Here is a 20,264-nt window from a genome sequence, read left to right as displayed (position 1 = left end):
GAGAACTCCCCCAATCTAGCAAGGCAGGCCAACATTCAGATTCAGGAAATACAGAGAACGCCACAAAGATACTCCTTGAGAAGAGCAACTCCAAGACACATAATTGTCAGATTCACCAAAGTTGAAATGAAGGAAAAAATGTTAAGGGAAGCCAGAGAGAAAGGTCGGGTTACCCACAAAGGGAAGCCCGTCAGACTAACAGCTGATCTCTCAGCAGAAACTCTACAAGCCAGAAGAGAGTGGGGGCCAATATTCAACATTCTTAAAGAAAAGAATTTTCAACCCAGAATTTCATATCCAGCCAAACTAAGCTTCATAAGTGAAGGAGAAATAAAATCCTTTACAGAGAAGCAAATGCTGAGTGATTTTGTCACCAGCAGGCCTGCCCTAAAAGAGCTCCTGAAGGAAGCACTAAACATGGAAAGGAACAACCGGTACCAGCCACTGCAAAAACACACCAAATTGTAAAGACCATCAAGGCTAGGAATAAACAGCATCAACTAACGAGCAAAATAACCAGCTAATATCATAACGACAGGATCAAATTCACACATAACAATATTAACTTTAAATGTAAATGGGCTAAATGCTCCAATTAAAAGACACACACTGGCAAATTGGATAAGGAGTCAAGACCCATCAGTGTGCTGTATTCAGGAAACCCATCTCACGTGCAGAGACACACATAGACTCAAAATAAAGGGATGGAGGAAGATCTACCAAGCAAATGGAAAACAAAAAAAGGCAGGGGTTGCAATCCTAGTCTCTGATAAAATAGACTTTAAACCAACAAAGGTCAAAAGAGACAAAGAAGGCCATTAATAATGGTAAAGGGACCAATTCAACAAGAAGAGCTAACTATCCTAAATATATATGCACCCAATACAGGAGCACCCAGATTCATAAAGCAAGTCCTGAGTGACCTACAAAGAGACTTAGACTCTCACACAATAATAATGGGAGATTTTAACACCCCACTGTCAACATTAGACAGATCAATGAGACAGAAAGTTAACAAGGATACCCAGGAATTGAACTCAGCTCTGCACCAAGCGGACCTAATAGACACCTACAGAACTCTCCACCGCAAATCAACAGAATATACATTTTTTTCAGCACCACACCACACCTATTCCAAAATTGACCACATAGTTGGAAGTAAAGCTCTCCTCAGCAAATGTAAAAGAACAGAAATTATAACAAACTGTCTCTCAGACCACAGTGCAATCAAACTAGAACCCAGGATTAAGAAACTCACTCAAAACCGCTCAACTACATGGAAACTGAACAATCTGCTCCTGAATGACTACTGGGTACATATGAAGGCAGAAATAAAGATGTTCTTTGAAACCAATGAGAACAAAGACACAACATACCAGAATCTCTGGGACACATTCAAAGCAGTGTGTAGAGGGAAATTTATAGCACTAAATGCCCACAAGAGAAAGCAGGAAAGATCCAAAATTGACACCCTAACATCGCAATTAAAAGAACTAGAAAAGCAAGAGCAAACACATTCAAAAGCTAGCAGAAGGCAAGAAATAACTAAAATCAGAGCAGAGCTGAAGGAAATAGAGACACAAAAAACCCTTCAAAAAATCAATGAATCCAGGAGCTGGTTTTTTGAAAAGATCAACAAAATTGATAGACCGCTAGCAAGACTAATAAAGAAGAAAAGAGAGAAGAATCAAGTAGACGCAATAAAAAATGATAAAGGGGATATCACCACTGATCCCACAGAAATACAGTCTACTATCAGAGAATACTACAAACACCTCTACGCAAATAAACTAGAAAATCTAGAAGAAATGGATAAATTCTTCAACAAATACACCCTCCCAAGACTAAACCAGGAAGAAGTTGAATCTCTGAATAGACCAATAACAGGTTCTGAAATTGTGGCAATAATCAATAGCTTACCAACCAAAAAGAGTCCAGGACCTGACGGATTCACAGCTGAATTCTACCAGAGGTACAAGGAGGAACTGGTACCATTCCTTCTGAAACTATTCCAATCAATAGAAAAAGAGGGAATCCTCCCTAACTCATTTTATGAGGCCAGCATCATCCTGATTCCAAAGCCTGGCAGAGACACAACCAAAAAAGAGAATTTCAGACCAATATCCTTGATGAACATTGATGCAAAAATCCTCAATAAAATACTGGCAAACCAAATCCAGCAGCACATCAAAAAGCTTATCCACCATGATCAAGTGGGCTTCATCCCTGAGATGCAAGGCTGGTTCAACACACGCAAATCAATAAATGTAATCCAGCGTCTAAACAGAACCAAAGACAAAAACCACATGATTATCTCAATAGATGCAGAAAAGGCCTTTGACAAAATTCAACAACTCTTCATGCTAAAAACTCTCAATAAATTAGGTATTGATGGGATGTATCTCAAAATAATAAGAGCTATCTATGACAGACCCACAGCCAATATCATACTGAATGGGCAAAACCAGGAAGCATTCCCTTTGAAAACGGGCACAAGACAGGGATGCACTCTCTCACCACTCCTATTCAACATAGTGTTGGAAGTTCTGGCCAGGGCAATCAGACAGGAGAAGGAAATAAAGGATATTCAATTAGGAAAAGAGGAAGTCAAACTGTCCCTGTTTGCAGATGACATGATTGTATATCTAGAAAAACCCCATTGTCTCAGCCCAAAATCCCTCAAGCTGATAAGCAACTTCAGCAAAGTCTCAGGATACAAAATCAATGTACAAAAATCACAAGCATTCTTGTACACCAATAACAGACAAACAGAGAGCCAAATCATGAGTGAACTCCCATTCACAATTGCTTCAAAGAGAATAAAATACCTAGGAATCCAACTTACAAGGGATGTGAAGGACCTCTTCAAGGAGAACTACAAACCACTGCTCAATGAAATAAAAGAGGATACAAACAAATGGAAGAACATTCCATGCTCATGGATTGGAAGAATCAATATCATGAAAATGGCCATACTGCCCAAGATAATTTATAGATTCAATGCCATCCCCATCAAGCTACCAATGACTTTCTTCACAGAATTGGAAACAACTACTTTAAAGTTCATATGGAACCAAAAAAGAGCCCGCATCGCCAAGTCAATCCTAAGCCAAAAGAACAAAGCTGGAGGCATCACGCTACCTGACTTCAAACTATACTACAAGGCTACAGTAACCAAAACAGTATGGTACTAGTACCACAACAGAGACTTAGATCAATGGAACAGAACAGAGCCCTCAGAAATAATGTCTCATATCTACAGCTATCTGATCTTTGACAAACCTGACAAAAACAAGCAACGGTAAAAGGATTCCCTATTTAATAAATGATGCTGGGAAAACTGGCTAGCCATATGTAGAAAGCTGAAACTGGATCCCTTCCTTACACCTTGTACAAAAATTAATTCAAGATGGATTAAAGACTTACATGTTAGACCTAAAACCATAAAAACCCTAGAAGAAAACCTAGGCAATACCATTTGGGACATAGGCATGGGCAAGGACTTCATGTCTAAAACATCAAAAGCAATGGCAACAAAAGCCAAAATTGACAAATGGGATCTAATTAAACTAAAGAGCTTCTGCACAGCAAAAGAAACTACCATCAGAGTGAACAGGCAACCTACAAAATGGGAGAAAATTTTCGCAACCTACTCCTCTGACAAAGGGCTAATATCCAGAATCTACAATGAACTCAAACAAATTTACAGGAAAAAAACAACCCCATCAAAAAGTGGGCGAAGGACATGAACAGACACTTCTCAAAAGAAGACATTTATGCAGCCAAAAAACACATGAAGAAATGCTCCTCATCACTGGCCATCAGAGAAATGCAAATCAAAACCACAGTGAGATACCATCTCACACCAGTTAGAATGGCCATCATTAAAAAGTCAGACAGCAACAGGTGCTGGAGAGGATGTGGAGACATAGGAACACTTTTACACTGTTGGTGGGACTGTAAACTAGTTCAACCATTGTGGAAGTCTGTGTGGTGATTCCTCAGGGATCTAGAACTAGAAATACCATTTGACCCAGCCGTCCCATTATTGGGTATATACCCAAAGGACTATAAATCATGCTGCTATAAAGACACATGCACACGTATGTTTATTGCGGCACTATTCACAATAGCAAAGACTTGGAACCAACCCAAATGTCCAACAACGATAGACTGGATTAAGAAAATGTGGCACATCTACACCATGGAATACTATGTAGCCATAAAAAATGATGAGTTCATGTCCTTTGTAGGGACATGGATGAAACTGGAAACCATCATTCTCAGTAAACTATCACAAGGACAAAAAACCAAACACCGCATGTTCTCACTCATAGGTGGGAATTGAACAATGAGAACACATGGACACAGAAAGGGGAACATCGCACTCTGGGGACTGTTGTGTGGTGGGGGGAGGGGGGAGGGACATCATTAGGAGATATACCTAATGCTAAATGACGAGTTAATGGGTGCAGCACACCAACATGGCACATGGATACATATGTAACAAACCTGCACATTGTGCACATGTACCCTAAAACTTAAAGTATAATAATAATAAAAAAAAATACTTGAAAAAAACTGCAAAAACTGCAACTACTTTTATACTAACCTACAACATCCTGATGGGGAAAGGTAGCATTCTGTACATGGATTCCACCACAACCATGTACATACTCTGTGACCTTGGACATAGTTCTTGATATCTCTGAGCCTCAGTTTCCCCATTTGTAAAATTGGGATATTGATAGCCAGTTGTCAAACATTGTAGTGAGAATTAGTGTGTGTAAAGTGTATGCCTGGTACAATGTGTATACTCAGTGAATGTTGCATATTATTATTATCATCATTATTGAATCTCTAAAGCCATGGAAAAATACTAAGAATACATCTGTATGTATTATTTTTAACTTGAGGATTTAAATTGATGAGAGAGATTGAGGCCATTAAAATGATGTAACTTTGCTTAGCATGCAGGTTACCACCCATACCTCGGCTGTATAGTGATGACTTTGGCAGTTCTTCAGCCTCTTCTGGCAGTCTTCAGGCCACCTTTACATGACCCAAGGTACTTAGAGCCTTTCTATATAAATGCTCTCTTAATGTAGATATCATTAGTTGGCAAACTAATCTCTTTTCAAATGGAAAAATTTTGCATTTTATAAAATTCAGTGATAAATTATAGTTACTTTGAAATACTTTAAAATGCATTTCAGATATCTAATTCCCAGACAATAAGGGAAATTACATGCTTTTTATTCTATTGAGAATTAATTATAGTTCCATTGTTTTTAAGAATACTGACTGGTTCTTATTTTGGTAGAAGGCAAATGTTTAACTGGACTCATTGGAGTATGGGAACAGCTGCTAGAATAATAGCAGGTAAGAGATTGTGATGCCACTTATTCATATATAATTGCTAGCTGTTTATACTGCAAGTTGTAATTTGGCTTAAATGATTTTTAGATGCATTAGTAATTGAAGTAATTGGTTGTTGAGGAGAAATCAGCCTTAAACGTTGAAATCCAGAAAGTAATTTCTAGAGGTAATGATTTAAGTCATTATTTCAGTTTGAAGTTTAAGGTCTTTAAAATAACTTTAAAACTCTCATTTAAAGACTTATTTTAGCATTTGCCTTTGCCAGCAGAATAAGCTATGCTGATGGCCAAACATTTGAGTAGCTCAAATTGAGGGTCATTTGTGAATTGGGTTGAGGTGGGTTGCTGGGTTCAAGCTTTCCATCTCCAGGTCCTTCCATGGGGCTTGTATCTTCCAGGGTAGGGTGGTTTTCAAAAGTCAGGAATAATTATGCAGTATATTTTGATGCCTTGTATAATAAACACCTAAGTAGGCACCTTCTACCTTAACACTGCTATAGTCTATGGGATTCTTTGTCAGAGGGGGAGTCCAATCAACCGTGGTTTCTATACTTTTCTCCTTTCATATATTGCAGACTTAAAACAATCTGGAAAATGTGGGTGCATCTCTTTTAAGGATTGGTAGATTACGCAGCCATAAAACAGAACGAAGTCATGTCTTTTATAGCAACATGGATGCTGCTGGAAGTGATTATCCTACATGAATTAATGCAGAAACAGAAAATCACATACCACATGTTCTCACTTATAAATGTGAGCTAAACAATGAGTACACACAGACATAAATATAGAAACAATAGACCCTGGGGACTCCAAAAGAGGAGAGGGAGGAATGGGTGAAAGAGTTGAAACACGACCCTTTGGGTACTGTGTTCACCACTTGGGTAATGGGTTCACTAGAAGGCCAAACTCCATGCCCTAAATCGCCCCCCAAAATTGGTAATTCATAATCAATTGCCCATCTTGCCCTATCTAGCCTTATAATTTTAAAAGTCTAAATTAACTATTTGGTCTTAGATATTAATCTTCTTTTATCTCAAACTCTTTAGTATGTTTTACTTGATAATACACACACACAAACACACAGTTGTGTCTCTTGGTGGGACTACATTTGAATACAACTTTTTTCTTTTGTATGTAGTGGCAGCTGTGTTCCTGGGAATGGATTTACCAGGACTGAATCTTCCTGATTCGTGGAAAACCTATGCAATGATTGGATTTGTAGCCTGGCATGTTGGGACTGAGATTGTTCTGGAGGTACATGCTTATCGGCTCTCTCGCAAAGGTAACCTGCTAAAAAAGCCATGCGATGTAGAATCACTTCTATACAAACCATTGGAAAAGAATGAGTTTCCTGATAGTAATGGCTATTACATTGTTAGCTCACTAAAAATTTGTGATCACTCAGCCAGTGGTAGAAATTGTGGAGATTTCCTGCCTTTGTTTTTTTACATTTGTTACCATTAGAAGTTGTGAATAAGATATAAAGGAAAGGTTTTAGGGTTTAGGGAGGGAGTCTTCCTTGTGAGTACTTTCACTTTGCTGGTCTGATTTCGAGCCAGTATGGACTGGGAACTCTGAATGCCTAGAGCTGAGGGAACCCTGAGATGGAGGAAGAAGAGACTCAAAGTCAACACTGGATGGAGCTGCAGACAACTTTGACCTATTTGACAAACTTACGGGGTGCTATCATTTAGGTTGTCATGTGCATAATTATGTAGCTAGGAGCAAGCCAGCTAGATAGGAAGGACTGATTTTACTTTTGCTCTTTAGTGACAAGGTTTGTTTTGGTGCCAGGCAGGGTTAGGATACCTATAGCCACCATTAGGAGTGGAGAAATTAGTAGGGAATGGGTATCATTTTAAACTACCCTGGATTCTAGGCTAAATGTCCTTTGTGTCCTGCCTGGTTTTCATCCACCAAAATAAGTGACGGTGGCCTTCTAAAAACAAAAATTCTTTGTTGTCTAGTGTATATGTTGTAAACTTAGGAGAGCCTGGGGTGGCTTTAGGGGCTGAGTAGTACGTATCTGTCCTACTACTTTTGATCCTTGATAGGCTTATATACGTGGGGCTTTTGATGACCACTGAATTATGGCTTACTGTTTTTGTTTGTTTGTTTGTTTGTTTTGAGACAGAGTCTCACTCTGTCGTTCAGGCTGGAGTGCAGTGGTGTGATCATAGCTCACTGTAGCCTTGAACTCCAGAGCTTAAGCCATCCGCCTGATTCAGACTCCCATGTAGCTGGGATCACAGGGATGTGCTACCATACCCGGCTAAGTTTTTAAATTTTTTAGAGACAGGGTCTCACTTTGTTGCCCAGGCTGATCTCAAACTCCTGGGCTCAAGTGATCTACCTGCCTCTTACTTCCAAAGTGCTGGGATTGCAGGTGTGAGCCACCATGCTTGGCCAATGGCTTACTGTTTAAAATACATATATACTTAAAACCTGGATAGTTATCATATGTTAATTAGTTTGATTTAGCTATTTTATAATGTATGCATATATCAAAACATCATGTCATACACCATGAATATATACAATATTTTGTCAATCAAAAATAAAGAAAACTAAAGAGCTTAGATTGTTATGACTTTGAAGTGGTGTTTATTGACTAGAAGAAGGCATATTTTAAGTTATTTAACAAATGTGTACTCTTGCCAGATTGTCTGCATTTGTGAGAGGCTTAATTGTTCAGGAAGTTTGCAATAATTAGTAGCTTGGAATGGGAGAATTTCTACCCTGGAAGTTGGGGTGAACAGCACAAATCAGGTTTTTTTTTAAAATTTAATTTACCTGCATAACGCTGCCCTTAAAAACTTATGTTACTATTCTTGACAGTTGAAATATTGGATGATGACAGAATTCAGATCCTTCAGTCATTTACTGCGGTGGAAACAGAGGTAAGTCCTTTTCTTGTTCATTGACACAAACCTTAATGGTAATAATACTTTTTTTTTTTTCATATCTCAATTTTTCTTTCAGGGTCATGCTTTTAAAAAGGCAGTGTTGGCAGTTTATGTCTGTGGGAATGTTACTTTTCTCATCATATTTTTATCTGCAATCAACCATCTATGAGCAAGCAAAGACCTTGGCTTTTGCAGGCCAAGTGATAATTATCATCAAACCAAAGAAACTTGAAGCGTGTCCTGACTGCCTGGAGCATATTTGTGAATTCTCACTTGGAAGACTGGGGTCATGTCTGTAGAGGAATTCTGAAGTCCAGCCTTTAGAGACCAACATTCAAGAGGGTCATATAGACTATAAATTAATGTCATTCCCTATATGTAATTCTGGGTCTTAAAGGCAAGATTGTACTTCAGGAGAAGTAACTCTCAAATATTTCGTGCCAAGATTTTAAGAATGTTGATATTTAAGAAAATAAATAATGATTTGGAAAAACACAACAGATGTCACTAGGATAAAAAAGAGATATATTATGGTATATATATATATACATATATATATATATATATATATATTTTTTTTTTTTTTGAGACAGAGTCTTGCTCTGTTGCCCAGGCTGGAGTGCAGTGGTGCGATCTCGGCTCACTGCAAGCTCTGCCTCCTGGGTTCACGGCATTCTCCTGCCTCAGCCTCCTGAGTAGCTGGGACTACAGGCGCCCGCCACCATGCCCGGCTAATTTTTAAAATATTTTTAGTAGAGACGGGGTTTCACCATTCACAGGATGGTCTCGATCTCCTGACCTTGTGATCCGCCCGCCTCAGCCTCCAAAAATGCTGGGATTACAGGCATGAGCCACCGCACCCAGCCTACGGTAAATATATTTTGAACTACAAAGGTGCTGTGGTACTTTAAAGAAAAACTATTTTTACTAGTTTATCTGAATGATCTGTGGACTTTATTTAGAAACTGTTTTTCAGTTTAGTTTTTTGGACATATCCTTTGCTCAGTGTATTTCGTTACTTCTCCTAGTAAAGGTAGAAGTGAGGCAGATGCCATTGTAGGTTTTACCAGCATTTAAATATATTATGAATTGCTTAGCAATGAAATGCAAGTATGCATCTTTTACTTAAAGATACTATTTATGTATTCAGCTACAGAGATGAAATAGCATTTTACGTGTTAATTGTTTTGGCTATAAAATTTAAGTCCTTATAGCATTTGGGGATTATACACTTGGATTTCAAAATTGATAAAACTCACACTTGTGAACATATCTAATAGATATTCTGTTTACTTGTAGAAATAATATAATGTGTCTGGTTCTGTTTTGTTAGACGTTTTTTATGCTGTATTGAATCACAATAGTGTTATCTTCCTTATTTCAAGAATTCATCTATTTTATGGCTACATCTCATATGTGCTATGAGGACTTCTAGCCAGTGGGTGGCGCTGTAATACCGAAGTACTGTACTGCTTTGTTCCTGTTTCCTTGTGCTGATTCCTTTCTAGTATTTAGGTAACATTATGGGATGGCATTTCCCTTAAATTCCGCCAACTCTTAATCTTTATTTTAAAAATGTCTACTTTTTTTGGGTGGTTGGGGTAATGGGTTAAAACCTTAAATTAGTAACCACTGTTTATTTTCCAGTTTGTTTTCTGTGATTATTTATAATAATTGTTTGATATTTGTTTTTACAGTCTCCTGACCCTGTAATAATGAATGCAGCTATCTTAGGCAAAGCAAATAAATAAACTGGGCATTTTTAAAATAAAAAATGTAGGAAGTCATACTTTATTTCTTTAGGTATTCTTTCTGATTATGTTATAGTTTCTGCTTGGCCCGAGAACCTAATTTCTATATGGTATGAATAATAGCCTCAGCAATGTAGCCTACATCTTTATTTTATTAATACTTTTCAAAATTTTTTTCATTATTTCTTTTTTTATATTTTTATTTTTTGAATTTACTTAACCAACTTTCTACTAATAGCCTACATCTTTTACTGGGTAAAATATTGTGGAAGTTTAGTTTTTGTTCCTTTTATAGGTGTTTATCATAAGTGGCTTAGGGCTTAGATATGAACTTTCTGTGTTCATATTCTATATGTGCCATGCTACTTATAATCTAAATTTTCCTTTTGAATGTGTTTATTAAAAAAAATTTAGTATAGCAAATTAAATGTTATTTTCTTCCCGTTTTCTATACTAAGGAGCCTAAATATTAATCAATTTCTCTTAAGTTATATTCTACATCTGACAAAGAAAAATTCTCTTTTTTTTTTGAGACAAAGTCTCACTCTGTTGCCCAGGCTGGAGTGCAGTGGTGCAATCTTGGCTCACTGCAGCCTCCGCCTCCTGGGTTCAAGCGAGTCTTGTCTCAGTCTTCTGAGTAGCTGGGACTACGGGTGTGTGCCACCAGTCTTGGCTAATTTTTATATTTTTAGTAGAGATGGGGGTTTCACATGTTGGCCAGGCTGGTCCCAAACTCCTGGTCTAAAGTAATCCACCTGCCTCAGCCTCCCAAAGTGCTGGGATTACAGGCACGAGCCACTGTGCCCAGCTGAAAATTCTTTTAAGGGAAAGATGAGTCTTGATGTGTTTGGTCTTCAACTATGTGGGCTTGCTATATTTCCAGTGTTGAGGCTAAGATATTTTAACTTTTTCTTTTTCAGTGCTTCATATGTTGGCACTATTTTGGTCTTTGCCAACTTATATACAGAGTTGCCCAAAGAAGCCTTTGCCATTTAATTTTTTTTTTTTTTTTTTTTTTTGAGACAAGGTCTTACTCTTGCCCAGGCTGGAGTGCAGTGGTGCGATCTTAGCCCCCTGCAGCCTTGATCTCTTGGGCTTTAGTGATCCTCCCACCGCAGCCTCCAGAGTAGCTGGAATTACAGGCACCAACTCTGTGCACCACCACAGCCAGCTAATTAAAATTTTTTTTTTTTTTTTTTGGTAGAGAAGGGATCTCCCTCTGTTGCCCAGGCTGATCTCGAACTCCCGGGTTCAAGCAATCCCCTTGCCTCAGACTCCCAAAGTGTTGGGATTATAGGCATGAGCCATTGCACCTGGCCCCAAATAGACCAAGTCTTTTGATTAGGACCAAATTATTATTATTCTGCTTATGGTTGGTTGGTATCCACAAATTGCAAATGCCTAGTCTTCACTCCTCTCAGTTTTTCTTTTTGTTTCTGCAATAAACACTCCGGGCAGTTTTTCAAAAGTTACTTCTTTTGATAGTAATTATTGTTAAATTAAATGCTTTTATATCGTTAGCAGTGTTACCAAAAACAATGAGCAAAATCATGTTTTCTTCTAAAGAAGTGATGCAATATAAAATAAAGATGTGTATGCTTTTCAGAAAGAAATGAAAGAAATTCTAGAAATTTGTGGTTGGGCTGGCATTAATAGCTGAGGCAATAAAAAAATTCTGTCGTCTGCAGAAATCAATTTTAAGGGCAAAGGTAGTCTATAGTATGGGTTATCAAGTAAATGAAACAAATTCACTTTAGTACTTTATTTTTGTCAAGGATTTTGTCTCTAATGTGTGTTAAGCAATACCTCATCCCTTCCACATCCTGCCCCAGTCCAGGCTTCAGTGGGAAAAGACAAATGCAGCAGATGCCAACTAGGAAGCTCTCAGGGCACATGTAGTGTTTGGCTGAAATTCTATTTATCTGTATATTCTCATGAGGCAGGGAAAAAAAGAACAAAGGTCCTTGTTTAAGATAATCCATTATAGGTTGGAATGAAAGGAAAGATCTTCTAAGAGCCCTTTTTAAATCGGATTAGGATATTCACAGTTCCTATCCACATCCTGCTTCTTTCTTCCTTGTGCAGCCCCTACCAAGCTCATCTCTGCACCCAGGTCACAGATGGTTACCCGCCTGGAATGCCCTTCTCAGTGAAACAGGAAATGTTCCCTTGTCCCCATTGCAGGGTGTGGAATGGGGATGTGGCTGGCTTCTTCAGTGCCCCACTGCTCAAATCTAGGGGAGCATACAGATGGGCAGGCTGTGGGGCTCCGACCCCACAGCAATGTCTAGGGGTGAATGTTTGCAGCTGAAGCCCCAGTGGGCATGTGTTACCATGTGCTCTTTTAGTTTAGCCATCCATAGTTAGCTTGTGTTAGCTCAATTAGACCCCTGCCTTATTGCAAGGACAGAGGGCTTTCTGTATCCCTGGGTTCTTGCCTTGGTGTACCAGGAGAATCGGATCGCACCTGGGCTTGGAGAATGGGTGCAAGGTGTGACCTACTCAGCAAAGTTTTACTGGGTAGACGTAGGTCTCGGCAGATGCGGGAGCCAGAAGGGAGATGGTTTTCCCCTGGAGTTGGGCCGCTAGACTGCCTGGGCTCTCCTCTGATTGCCCTGGCCAAACTCCGCCAACTGTTTCTCCTTCCGCCAGTCGTGGCCTGTCGGCATGCTGGCATCTGTCGTGTGCTCTTCCTCTGGCGTGCTCTCATCCACATCCTCTCGCTGTTCAGCTGCTTGTGTCTTCTGCGATGTGTTCCTCTCCACGTCCAGCTGCTTGTGTGTCTGCCTGCTAGAATCTTGGAGGTGTTTATAGGCACAGGATGGGGCCATGGTGAGCCAGGGTTGTCTTGGGAAATGCAACATTTGGCCGCTGAAGGCAGGGGTGCCTGTCCTCACTTAGGCCCGTGGGCACGGGTTTGGGGGTGGAGCCCTCGCCAGGCACCACGCCCTCCTCTACCCAGCACTTCCCTTCCGTCCTTTCCTATTATTTAAAGGGACCACGCCCTTCCCAGCACTTCCCTCCCGTATCAGTTACAAAAGCTAGTTTATCAAGTTCTAGCTCCTTCCCTGACTTGCTGTCCAACATTGGTATCTTTTTGTTTTGACCATCCTTATAAATGGGATGGGAGGCAGCTGATCCTGTAAGTTAAAAAGGACTGGACATTAGAAGACCTGAATGTGCATGTTTGCTTGTTGGTTTACAAGCTGCATGTTCTTGGGTAAGTCACTTATCTTCTCTGGGCTCTATTCTTTCATCTGTAAAGCCCATCTCACAGAGCAGCTGTGAGGATCTAATGAAGTGATGCCAGCAAAAGGTGCTTGCTTCGTACATGTTTTTGATGATGTCTTTGCCATTTGATTGCAGTGTTAAACTTAATAAATTTTGCAAGTAAAATGTGTACTTTTTATAAAAAATATTTGATGTTCATCTTGAAAACATGCTGAATAAAATAAACCAGACACAGGACGACTATTGTATTAATATGATTCCACTTATATGAAGTACCTAAAGTAGTCAGATTTACAGAGACAGAAAGTACAATGGCGGGTACCAGGAGCTGGTGGGAGAAAGGAAATGGGAGGTTAGCGTTTTTTTTGTTGTTGTTTTGTTTTTTTTTTTCCTTTTTCGAGATGGAGTCTCGCTTCTGTTGCCCAGGCTGGAGTGCAGTGGCATGACTGGATTCTAGGCTAAGTGGAGCTGCAGACAACTTTGACCTGTTTGACAAACTTACTGTGGGCTCAGCTCACTGCAACTTATGCCTCCCGGGTTCGAGTGATCCTCTTGCCTCTTCCTCCCGAGTAGCTGGGATTACAGGCATGTGCCACCACTCCTGGCTAAGTTTTGTATTTTTAGTAAAGACGGGGTTTCACCATGTTGGCCAGGCTGGCCTCGAACTCCTGACCTCAAGAGATCCACCCTCCTCAGCCTCCCAAAGTGCTGGATTACAGGTGTGAACCACCGTGCCTGGCCAAGATTAGGGTTTAATGGGCACAAAGTTTGTTAAGGAAGATAAAAAGTTTCAGAGATGGATAGTAGTGATGGTTGTACAACACTGTGAATATGCGTAATGTACTGAACTATAACAGAATTTATCATTATGATGTATTTTTTGCCACAATAAAAAAAAGTGGAAAAAAGCTAATGTTCATAGCAGTGCTTTTCACAGTAACCGAATGATGGAAATAGCCCACATGTCCATCAACTGATGAACAGGTAAATTGTGGTATATAAATACAATGGAGTTTTATTCAGCTATAAAAAGGAATAGAGTGCTGATACATGCTATAATGTGGATGAACCTCCAAAACATTATGTTAAGTAAAAGAAGTCAGACACAAAATTTACATTTTATGATTACATTTATATAAAATATCCAGAATAGGTAAGTCAATAGAGGGAAGAGAGATTGATGGTTACCAGGGGCTGGGTGTGGGGCAAGAAGAGAATAGAAAGTAATTGCTTAATGAGTATGAGGTTTTATTTTGGGGTGGTGAAATGTCTTGGGACTAAATAGAGGTGGTAGTTGACAACATTGTGAATATAAGAAATGTCACTGAGCGTCCACTTTAAAATAGTTTCACGTTATGTGAATTTCATCTCAGTAAAAAGATTATCTTGTTATTGCTCTTGGATTATCCCTTTGGGTAGAAAAAAACTGGGGGTTTTGCTGGCCATAAATTTGGTATCTGTCTAATTTATTATTTTGTTGTCAAAGAAGTTAATGTAATTGTATATTATGCCTGGTCATATACCTCTGTTTTAGGGGAGAGGAAGTTCCTAGAGCACGTGCTAAAGAGTATATCTTTTTCATGTGATATCTTATTCATATGTAAAAGAAATTGTACTGTGCTCTGGGTTTTCTATGAAGACCTAAACACACTTTTGGATTTTTCAATTAGACATTGATATATGGTAGTCAAACTCTTGGGATAAGAATTTCCTGAAATCAAACATTCTAAATATCTGACTTGCACGGTATGTAATGTCTGAGTAAGAGCCTACCAAATCAACCCTTCTCCAGAAAACCAGTGTAAACTTCAGAAAGCAGCTGCCTGAAGGCCTCAGAGAGTGAACACAGGACTAAATCTTTGTGACCTTGGGTTAAGCATTGATTTCTTAGATATAATACAAAAAGTACAGGTATAAAAGAAAAAAACGGTTATATTGGACTATGCTATAAATAAATACTTATGTGCTTCAAATGACAGCGTCAAGAATATGAAGACAGCCCACAGACTGGGAGAATGTATTTGTATTTGCAAATCACATAAGAGACTAGTATCAAATATAGAAAGAATTTTAACAACTCTAGGAAGATTCCTGGAGAGGGGTCCACATGCAGAGGAGGAAAACTATTTGGAGTGAGCTCTGTTTCTACATTTTAGCTTCAGGGCAGTTGTAGTCAGTAGAGTGCTGGGTGGCAGAGGATCCAGTGGAAAAGCTGAAGTTTCTCTAGCATAGGAAATCAGAGGACTGATGGCCGGGGCAACTGAAGCTGCTGGAGTCAGTGGGTGATCCTGAAAAGGAAAATGCTAGAGAGGGGATCCCCAATCCTGTTTGCCCACATCTCTTTCTGGTTGACCCTTGAACACGTGTGAAGCCTGATAAAAAGCATCTAAGGAAAACCTACACCTGATATCACTTAATGGTGAATGACTGAACACTTTGCCCCTATGAGCAGGAAAAGGACAAGTGTATGTCTGTTCTCATCACTTTGCATAATGTTGTATTGGAATGGCTGTAATAAAAAAAGGTAATAAGTATTGAGAAGGATGCAGAGAATTTGCATAAATATACACCGCCTTTACCTCTAAGGTATGAATTATATAATAGTCATTTAAAGATTTCTATGCTGGAAGAATTAACACAGGAAGAGTATATATTTTTAGTGAGGAATATCTGCATTTTTATCAAAAAATACAATTTTCTATATCTATACCCTTTGTGATTTTTGAATTACATATGTATTACAAAGCTACAATAATCAAAATAGTGTGGTACTGGCATAAAAACAGACATATAGATCAGCAAATGGAACAGACAGCCCTAAATAAGCCCTCTTGTCTATGGTCAAATGATCTTTGATGAGGGTGCCAGGATCACTCAGTGGGGAATGGGCAGTCTCTTCAACAAATGGTGTTGGGAAAACTGAATATCCATATACAAAAGAATGAAGTGAGCCCTTTACGTTACATTATATACAAAAATTAATTCAAAATTCATGAAAGGCCTAAGCTGAAGACCTAAAACTGTACTCCTAGAAGAAAACATGGGGAAAAAGCTCATGACATTGGATTTAGTCATACAATTTCTTGGATATGACAACAAAAGGCATAGGCAACAAAGCAAAAATAGACAAATGGGACTACGTCAAACCCCAAAACTCCTGTATATCAAAAGAAATAGAGTGAAAAGCAACCCACAGAATGGGAGAAAATAATTGCAAATCTTATATCTGATAAGGTGTTAACACGCAGAATATATAAGGAATTCCTGCAACTCCACAACAAAAAACCAAGTAACAAAATTTAAAAATGGGCAAAGGACTTGAACAGATATTTCTCCAAAGAAGATACACATATGGCTGATGAGAGTATGAAAAGATGTTTAAAATTGTTAATAATTGAGAAATGCAAATCAAAACCACAATGAGATATCACCTCATATCCATGAAAATGGCTACTATAAAAAAACCCCAGAAAATAACAAGTGCTGGTGAGTATCTGTAGAAATTGCAACCCTTGTGCATTGTTGGTTGGAATGTATAATGGAACAACAGTTACAGAAAAGAGTATGGATGTTCCTCAAAAAAATTAAAAATAGAATTACCATATGATCCAGCAATTCCACTTCTGGATATATACCCAAAAGTATTGAAAGTGAGATCTCTATGAGATATTTGCACATCATGTTCATTGTAGCATTATTCACAATAGCCAAGAGGCAGAAGCAACTCATATGCCCATGTATGGATGAAGAAAATGTGGTATAAACACATCGTAGAATGTTATTCAGCCTTAAAAAATAAGGAAATCCTGTCACATGCAACGACATGAGTGAACCTGGACAGCGTGATGCTAAGTGAAATAAGCCATCACAAAAATAAAAATACTGTATGGTTCCGCTTAGATGAGGTATTGAAAGTAGTCAAACTCATAGAAACAGAAAGTAGAATGGTGGTTGCCAGGGGTGGGAAAGGAGAAATGGGGAGATGATGTTCAGTGGGTATAGAGTTTCAGTGTTGCAAGAGGAAAAAGTTCTAGGGCTCTGTTGCACAACAATGTTAATTTTCTTAACACTACTGAATTGTACACTTAAAAATGGTTAGGATGGTAAATTTTATCTTAATGTATTTTTACCACAATTAAAAATGAAAATTAAAAAATTGTAGTTGTAACTAAAAAACCTTCCTAGAAAGAAAACTCCAGGTCCAAATGTCTTCACTGATGGATTCCAGCAAACATTTGAGGAAGAACTAATATTGAGAGTACACAAACTTTTTCGGAAAATAGAGCAGTAGGGAACATTACCCAACTAATATTATAAGGTTTGCATTACCCTGATACTAAAACCAGACAAAAGCATCACATGAAAAGGAAACTACAGACTATATTCCCCGTGACCATAAACTGAAAACCCATAATTTAAAAAAGTACTTAATGAAATATTAGCAAATTAAATTCTGCAACTTACACAAAGAGTAAATACATCAAGGCCAAATGAGGTTTATGCAAAGAATGCGCTGTTGGCATAACATCTGAAAAATTTGTTAATGAAATTCACCAGATTAGATAAAAAAGGAGAAAACCCATTTGATGATCTCAGTAAATGCAGAGAAAGCATTTGACAAAATTCAAGACACATTCATAGTAAAAACTTAGCAAACTAGGAGTGGAAACTTCCTCAATGTAATAAATAGCATCCAGGAAAAATCTACAGCCAAAATTATATTCAATGGTGAAAGATAATACTTCCCCTCTGAAAAATCAGAACAAGGCAAAGAATGCCTGCTCTCTGCATTTATATGTAACATTGTACTGAAAGCCTTAGTGCAATAAAGCGGTGAAATAAAAGTCATAAGATTAGGGAAGAAGTAAAGTTGTTTTTATTTGCAGACAAACTGATCATTAAGTAGAAAATCCTAAGGAATATATAAAAGAAAGCTAAAATTAATTGAACTTATCGGAGTTGTAGGAAACAAAGTCATTATAGAAAAGCATTTTTAAAACAGATGAACGGTTTTTTAATTCATCCTCCTCCTCTACTTCCTCCTCGTCTTTTTTTTTTTTTTTTTTTTTTTTGAGACGGAGTCTTGTGCTGTCATCTTCCTCTTCCACCTTTTTTCAGGCAACTTTAGCAGGATACTTTGCACCATCAAACTTTCCAGGTTTATAGTCAGCAACATTCTTCTCATACTTCTCCTTCAGCTTTGCTGCCTTGGTGATCAAACCAATCTCACCTGGAATTGTAATCCCAATAATCCCCACCTGTCAAGGGTGGGAGCAGGTGGAGGCAATTGGATCATGGGGGCTGTTGCTGTTCTTGTGATAGTGAGTTCTCACGAGATCTGATGGTTTTACAGGTGTCTGGCATTTCCCCTTTTGGCGCTCACTCCATCTTGACACCCTGTGAAGAAGGTGCTTGTTTTTCCTTGCCTTCTGCCATGATTGTAAGTTTCCTGAGGCCTCCCCAGCAACGCGGAACCGTGAGTCAATTAAACCTCCTTCCTTTATAAATTACCCAGTCTCAGGTTTTTCTTCAATAATACAGTGAGGTAAGGCTCCTTTTCACTGTCATTTAAGTTATTCCACATCTCATCCAGCTTTTTTGCCACATCTCCAATAGAGATGTCAGGCTTTGTGAATTTGATCTTGGGCAGAATTCTGAACAGAACAGGAGGAATCCAGATGGTGTTCTTTTGTGGGCATTAGGATCCTTCTTCTTGCCTCCCTTAGCTGGTACGTAATCCTTCATTTCCCGATCATAGCATAATTATCCGCCTTTGCCATTTCATCAAATTTAGACTTCTGTTTCCCAGACATTGTCTTCCACCTTTAAGAGCACTTCTTGGAAAATTCTGCAAAATTGACAGGGACCAGTGGGTTTTTCTTCTTAGGTTCTTCTCTGCACGTCTGCACAAAGAAGGCATCTTGCCTTTTGTTTTCTTGCAATTTGGTTTCTTGGGGTCATGGATTAACAAACAATATTAGAATGAAAATACTCTCCAAATTGATCTATAAATTTAATTCCAATCAAAAGCTTAGCAGCGTCATTTGAAGGGGTTTACAGACTGATTCTAAAATTCACATGGAAAGACAAAGAACCTTAAATGGTCAAGACAATATTTAAAAAGACAAAGTAGCAATGAGCCTGCCTAGTGCCCAGATTTTGTTTTCTATACCATTCTCCAATAAAAGCAACAGAAACTCTTGGATATATTGCTGATTCTAGAACTGGGGTAAGAAATACATAGGATGAGACTAGGTCATCTTGTAGTGCCAGAAAGTAAGGAAAAAACAAAGCAAAATCACAAGGATATGTCAAAGGGGCACAGGAGCCAACTGAATGAGCTTTCAACAGCCAAAGCTGGGCCAATTTGAGCAGCAAATTGTGTTGGATTATAACCCATGGTTTGTACCCTGGTACAAAATACTTAACTCAGTAATTTTCAGAACTGTCAAGGTCATCCAAATACAAGGAAAGTCTGAAAAAGAGTCACAGCCAAGCAGAGCGAAAGGAGACATGACAACTAAAAGTACCATAGTTTTCTCTTTGGCATTTTGGAATAGAAAAAGGACATTAGCTAGACTAAGGGAATCTGAATAAAGTTTGAGGCTTTAGTTAATAATAGTGTATCACTACTGGTTTATTAATTGTAACAGATGTACAACGCTAATGTAAGAAGTTAAAATAGGAAAATCTGGGTACAGGGTATGTGGTAATTTTGTGCTGTCTTCTCAATTTTTCTGTTAATCTAAAACTGTTTTTAAAGTGTATTAAAAAAAAAACAAGATAAGATTGGAGGACCTAACCTGACTTGATTCCAATATTTATTATAAAACTAAAATATTAACCACTATAAATAAAGTGTGCAGTATTCATGAGAGATATGCAGATGAATGGAATAGAACAGAGAATCCATATGTAGACTTTCACTTCTAAGACCAACTAATTAACAAAGGTGTCCAGGTAATTCAATGTGAAAAATAATAGTGTTTCAACAA

At 38.4% G+C, this 20,264-nt stretch overlaps 1 protein-coding gene and 1 pseudogene across 2 annotated transcripts in view; one reads left to right on the top strand and one right to left on the bottom strand.

Moving 5' to 3' along the window:
* FRRS1 (ferric chelate reductase 1) overlaps positions 1–13,047 on the top strand; it is a 70,308-nt gene extending 57,261 nt beyond the window's left edge. Inside the window, exons 13-17 of one of the 2 annotated variants that reach the window (XM_063624354.1) lie at positions 4,971–5,068; positions 5,324–5,382; positions 6,520–6,663; positions 8,220–8,281; positions 8,364–13,047. In XM_063624354.1, the coding sequence (XP_063480424.1) occupies positions 4,971–5,068; positions 5,324–5,382; positions 6,520–6,663; positions 8,220–8,281; positions 8,364–8,456 (456 nt within the window). In that variant the 3' untranslated portion in view covers positions 8,457–13,047. Of the gene's footprint in view, positions 1–4,970; positions 5,069–5,323; positions 5,383–5,953; positions 6,132–6,519; positions 6,664–8,219; positions 8,282–8,363 lie in introns of those variants that run through there. The other variant, XR_010117359.1, reaches the window with a different exon arrangement.
* Positions 13,048–18,122: 5,075 nt separating this feature from the next.
* On the bottom strand, positions 18,123–19,669 carry LOC134734825 (high mobility group protein B3-like; annotated as a pseudogene).
* Positions 19,670–20,264: the final 595 nt, after the last annotated feature.

This window comes from Symphalangus syndactylus, chromosome 12, assembly GCF_028878055.3.
Source record: "Symphalangus syndactylus isolate Jambi chromosome 12, NHGRI_mSymSyn1-v2.1_pri, whole genome shotgun sequence".
Classification (NCBI taxonomy): Eukaryota; Metazoa; Chordata; class Mammalia; order Primates; family Hylobatidae; genus Symphalangus; species Symphalangus syndactylus.
The sequence above is the reverse complement of the archived record's forward strand: the minus strand, read 5'-3'. Positions and strand labels throughout refer to the sequence as shown.